Source organism: Petaurus breviceps, unplaced genomic scaffold (assembly GCF_028583685.1).
Source record: "Petaurus breviceps papuanus isolate PSGF00001 unplaced genomic scaffold, PetGlider_PUasm1.0 37, whole genome shotgun sequence".
Taxonomy (NCBI): Eukaryota; Metazoa; Chordata; class Mammalia; order Diprotodontia; family Petauridae; genus Petaurus; species Petaurus breviceps.
In genome coordinates this window covers 20315915-20321903 of record NW_027186296.1, presented here as the reverse complement: position 1 = coordinate 20321903, position 5989 = coordinate 20315915, and the positions used below count along the sequence as shown (strand labels likewise).

General features: G+C 39.2%; 1 protein-coding gene across 1 annotated transcript in view; it reads right to left on the bottom strand.

Moving 5' to 3' along the window:
- Positions 1-429: 429 nt before the first annotated feature.
- The window catches only part of GLDN (gliomedin), an 84094-nt gene continuing 78534 nt past the window's right edge, over positions 430-5989 (bottom strand). The window contains exon 10 of the mRNA XM_069098051.1: positions 430-3584. Coding sequence (XP_068954152.1) covers positions 3107-3584 — 478 coding nt within the window. The 3' untranslated portion in view covers positions 430-3106. The remainder of the gene's footprint in view (positions 3585-5989) is intronic.

Sequence of the window (5989 nt, the reverse complement as noted above, 5' to 3'; positions counted from 1 at the left end):
GATTAATCCAGTACTGGCGAATTCTTTGGCTTGCTTCTACTGTTCCAAGGAACTCATAAATTTCAGATGTGTCTTAAAGCTAATCAGATCTCTAAGCCAAGGGTTTTTAAGGGGTGTGTGTCTGTGAACTTGTTTTTTTAAAAAATTTTTTTTAATAATTTCATTTCAACATAACTGGTTTCCTTTGTAATATTAGGTATTTTTAAAAAGCACTATTTTAAGAAGGGATCCACTGGACTTCCAAGGAGGTCCACAGAAAAGGTTGGAATGATGGAAATCATTTGAAACAATATTAAAGCTCTTCCTTGAATCTTCAAAATTAGACTGCTTATCTCTTTTTTTTCCTTAATAGGAAAACTAAGGATTTGTAGCCAGTGCAAGAAAACAAGAACATAATCACTCCCCCCCGCCTCCCCAGTGTATGAAAACGTCAGCTTTTTTAGTCGACCAGATTATAAAATGATCAACTCTTACTTTTCAGTCATGGTCAAGCTCAATTAACATCCTATCACTTTGTCACAGGGAAAAAAGGCATCATTAGTAAACTGAGTCAACAAAACCCTAGTCTCAAGTGATGAAATGTACATAAAGGAAGGCAGATACTTTATCCACAGCTGAGGGGATAATACTGGCCTATTTGATGTTCCCTGAACATTTTCTGCCTCCTCATGCTTAGAGTACACTCCTTTCTCAATCTGTTTCTTAGAACCCTATTACTTTCAAGACTCAGCTCACAGGTTGGAAGCCTCTACTGGAAGCTTCATTATGTTTTTTCCCCTTTATCTCAAATTATGATGTAGCAATAATATTTGCATATGTGTTTTATTGCCCCAACAGAGCACAAACCCCTTGAGAATAAGAATGGGCTTTATGTTTAGTCATTTATTTCCATTGCCTTACACTTAAGTGCAAGTACTTAATAAGCTAAGTGCATGTTGGATTGGAAGATCATTCATATTTGAGAAATAGTATCTAGTGCCTTCTTTTCAGAACTGAATTTGTGTTCATTGAACTCATCCCTTGGATTTATATGTCATTTGTATTGAAACAGAAATTACTGCCCATTAACATACAGGATTCATATCTCCGTGCAAGAATTTCAGCAGCAAGGAATCTCTTTAAAATATCTTAAAATAATACCAATGTTAACTGAAATGAGACTGAGAAAAAATACCATGATAGGCAAATTTAAATACTAGATACAGTGACCTTGGACACAAGATGGCATTGTTCAAGGTTATACAGTGTGCTGCTGGAAAGAATGACTTTGAGCTGTGTCAACATGACATCAACCCAACTGATTGTAAAGTGAAAAAAAAATCAGCCGATCCAGCTGAATGTTGCATCACTCACAGCTAATCTGACCAACTTTTTCCAGAGAATCAACTGGGTTGCTTGGGTGTTGGGTCTGGGCAAAGGAACATGACATAGCTAGCTAGCTTTAGGTCACCTGAAGGGTAGGGGTATTCCAATTATTCAGAGCTTGAGGCCTGGCCAGAAAGTTGGAACAAATGATGTTCAGATGTCTCTATGCCAAGAAATATAAAGAAATTATGTCAATTTGAAGCTATTTCCCCCTCCCTTTTGAGTACATTACAGTGCAAATCTAGAGAATGTCTGTCTGAGTAGCAGGAGATAGAGATAATGGCAATGCTCTGTAGTCTGTTTATTTTTTCCCACCTCTGTAGGGCACAGCACTATATTTTCCCAAGCAGAGAAAGGGAGAAAACCACCTCCATTGACTACTCTTGTAGGGGAAGGCAAATACTTTTTTTCTATCCTGCCCTCTCCCTTACCTTCCTCTAAGCCCCACCCCCCCCAAAAAAACACCAAAAATATTATACCACAAAACCTTCACAGGGCTCCCCTCAGATTTATGAAATCCCATACTGATGAAAAAAGTCAGAGAATCAGACTTACTCATAATACAGAATACCTTTCCTCTGATGGATATAAAAGTGCTTTCATGTGTACACAGAACCAGATTTTAGCCCACTAGGGTCCCATTTTAGACCATAGAACTGAATGACCCCAGGCCTTAGTCATAATGATTTGCTACCACAAACCTACAGGATCCCCAAATCGGTAGAGACTTAGAAACATCTGTCTGCTGAGCTGACTGCTGAGCAAGGAGCAAATACAATTTCTTCTGGGTTTCTGCTATTCACGGAGGTGAGTAAATGAAGCGTGACAAGAGTACAGCTGATTTGGTTTCTCTTCCCCCCCACCTCCCTGCACAAATTCCACACAGAATACTAAATTTGCCCCAAGATGGGCGTTAGCAGCCTCCAAGAGTTGAGTTGACTTCCAGAGGCAGCCAGTTCCTAACAGGCACTTGAGAATTCATTACTCAAGCAATCAGTTTCCTTGATTCATGAGAAATCTTAATCAATTTCAATTATTTCACATGTAAATTCATGGAAAAACTGGGGAGCAATCTTTGTCATTATCAATAGCACCTCCATCCAGGGAGCTGAAAATCATGGACTGTCACTGGAAGGGACCTTACACAGAAATCACCTAGCCGAAATCCCTAGGTGGGTAAGATGAGGAAACTGAGGGTCACAGTGGTGAAAAATCTGTCCAAGAACACAGAGATAGTTAAGTCAGACCTGGGACTATGATCTTGGTTTTTTGACTTAGTTCAATGTTTCACCACTAAGGAATCATATTTTAAAGGAGATTAATTCATTTGTTAAATAGAGTACAATCTCCTTGAGGGCAGGCACTATTCCACTTTTGTCCTTGTATCCCTAAATTTTATAGTACCTGGCACATAGTAAAAGTTTAATAATTGCTTGTTGATTGATTGATTTCCTAATCAACAAAGCAGTGTAGCTAATATATGGAGTGTAGATCTATTTCTATATAAACTATAATTATTTGGGAGATCAATCAACAAGTAATTATTAAACTCTTATTATATATTTATATATATTGCTGGATTTTTATTATACATATATACATATATGTATAAATCACTGGATTATTTTCTATTCACCCAGTTGCCCTAAATGACACATTTTAGGTTAAGGTGGAAATATTCCATATGAAGGTTAAAATTTACTGAGGGGTAAAGAGATCCTGGGCCATTCTGAAAGAATCATCACTTGTTTCCCATGGCTGACAAAAACTGAACAGGATATAACATCAAATCACCATCTTCCCATGTATATAGATGCTGATCTCTCCAATTGTAAGCTAACATGGCAAGAACAGACTGCGAAGTTCTTAGGTCAAAACTCACATTGATCTGCTTCCCCTTTAACAAATCAAAAGCAAAGGTTATCTTCATGTCTTTGGTGTCGGTGACATAGAGGATGCCACAGGCAACAAAGGCATTGCCTGCCTTGGATTTGGGGTACGTGGTGTTGATGTGCTGGACGACTGAGAAGGTACTTTCCTCTAGCTGGGCCACAAAGATACTGGACTCATCCAGACTTGAAGCATAGATAATCCAAAGGCCCTTTTCATCAACTGCTAAATTGAAGTATGTCTTTGAGTTTACGAAGAGATAATTTCGACCATTGTGCAAGGCATTTTCAATCTTCAGTGTTTCAGATGTTTCTGTGGCAAATTCAAATCTGAAAAAAAAATTTTTTTTTAAAGAAAAGTCAGTATTTTCATGCAGAGAGGGAAACTCAAGTGTATTATATTTCCATCATCCTGACAGAGCTACATGAGAGACTGGCGGATAACAGTGATATTCTGAAGCATAGTTCTGGTCACATCACTCTGGTTGAAACATGCCCTTTATGGAGAATCCATAATATATCTCATTCATTTGCTAAATAGAAAGTAAACTCCTTGAGGGCAGGCCCTATTTAACTAGGAAACAGGCTCAGTATTTCTTTTTTTAATTTTCTCTGTGGACACAGTCCTTCTTTACTGGTCCTGTCATCAGCAGTGGCCACGACACAGGCCCATCCCCACACACGATCTGTGACATGGTCACTATTACATATATGTGAAGTAGCAAGCCCAGTGTCAGAAGACCTGAGTTTGGATCCAGCTCCAAGCACTTAGTAACTATGTGACCCTGGACATGTTACTTAACCTCTGTTTGCTTTGGTTTCCTTATCTTTAAAATGGGATCATAATAGCACTTTCCAGGGCTATTGTCAGGATCAAATGGGATATTATTTGTGAAGGCTTTGTAAATATTAAAGTACTAGATGAATGCTAGAAGACCTGAGTTCACATCTAAACTAAGACCCTTACTAGCTGTGTGTTGTTGTTAGTCGTTTCAGTCATGTCTGACTCTTTGTGACCCATTTCTGGTTTTCTTGACAAAGATACTAGAGGGGTTTGTCATTTCCTTCTCCAGCTCATTTTACAGATGAGGAAACTGAGGCAAACAGGATAAAGTGATGTACCCAGGGTCACACAACTAAGAAGTATCTGAAGCCAGATTTGAATTCAGGAAATTGAATCTTTCTGACTCCAGGCCCAGTGCTTTATCCATTGTGCCACCTGGCTTCAATCAGGATCCAGGAACACAATTTTTATTAAGTTCTATGAAGTGACAACTGGTTGAAATCAGTGCTATGATTTGAACTTGGCAAGGTACTTAGTCACGTAGGGTACAATGCAGGGTGTGAACATGTGTGAGAATACAATGAAGGATGCTTTAAATATTATTTTTGGTAAATGCACATATTTTGAACACTAGAAGATTCCATTCTCCATTATTTTGTAACATCACAAGTCACAAGCATTACAGTGCTGGGTCAAAACTTGGCAGAAAGTGACACAGGATTTATGAAATACAATCCCTGAAAGGTGGATGATAAAGCGTGCCCAGAGTAGATCGCTCATGGGGATCATGACTTAGCTCTGTGTCCTCTCTATTGCTGAAAACCCCAGGATGACATCAGGCCTTTGTCTCAGCTCTCAGGTACGGTGCCTAAGACACTGGTCAGGAGATTAGCAGGGGAAGAGAATCATCACTCTGCATCTGAAAGAGACCATGGAGATCATCTGGCCCAAATCTCTCCTTTACAGATGAGGAAAATGAGGACAAGGAGAAGTGATCTAGAGAGTTGTGGTAGGGACAGGGCTTCAACCTTGAGGCTCTGAAATCTGGGTCTCGTTAAAATATGCCCTGGCCCTTCTCTGTTCAGAGAACTCTTAACACTCTGGAAGATCAAAGTGTTATTATATGACGATATATAAGAAAATATTGATATGGACATACAGAGGCAATCTCAGAGGAATCAAGTGACTTTAGCACCAAGTTAGCAGCAGAGAGCTAGACTCAATCCAACACCACTCTGTCCTCATAAAGAAGCAGGTATCACAACTTGACTAATGTTTAATGTGAAAGTATTTGTAGAACCTATATCAGATTGCATGCCACCATGGGGGGAAAGTGGGGAGGAGAGGGAAGGGGAGAAAATTTGAAACTCAAGGGATTGTGGAATTGAATGTTGTAAACTAAAAGTAACTTTTTTTTTTTTAAAGAGGCAGGTATTGATACTTCAATGGACAAAGTGCTGGGCTTGGAATCAGAAAAACCTGAGTTCAGAGCCAGACTCAGACCCTTACTGGCTGTGTGACCCTGGGCAAGTAATTTTACCTCTGTTTGCCTTAATCCACTGGAGAAAGAAATGGTAAACTACTCCAGTATCCTTGTGAAGAAAATCCCATGGGGGCAGATAGGTGGCACAGTGAATAGAACACCAGACCTGGGGTCAGGAGGACCTGAGTTCAAATCCGGCCTCAGACACTTGACACACTTACTAGCCATGTGACTTTGGCCAAGTCACTTAACCCCAATTGCCCTCCAAAAAGCAAAAGAAAGAAAGAAAGAGAGAGAGAAAGAAAGGAAGAAAGAAAGGAAGGAAGGAAGGAAGAAAGAAAGAAAGAAAGAAAGAAAGAAAGAAAGAAAGAAAGAAAGAAAGAAAGAAAGAAAAAGGAAGGAAGGAAGGAAGGAAGGAAGGAAGAAAGAAAGAAAGAAAGAAAGAAAGAAAGAAAGAAAGAAAGAAAG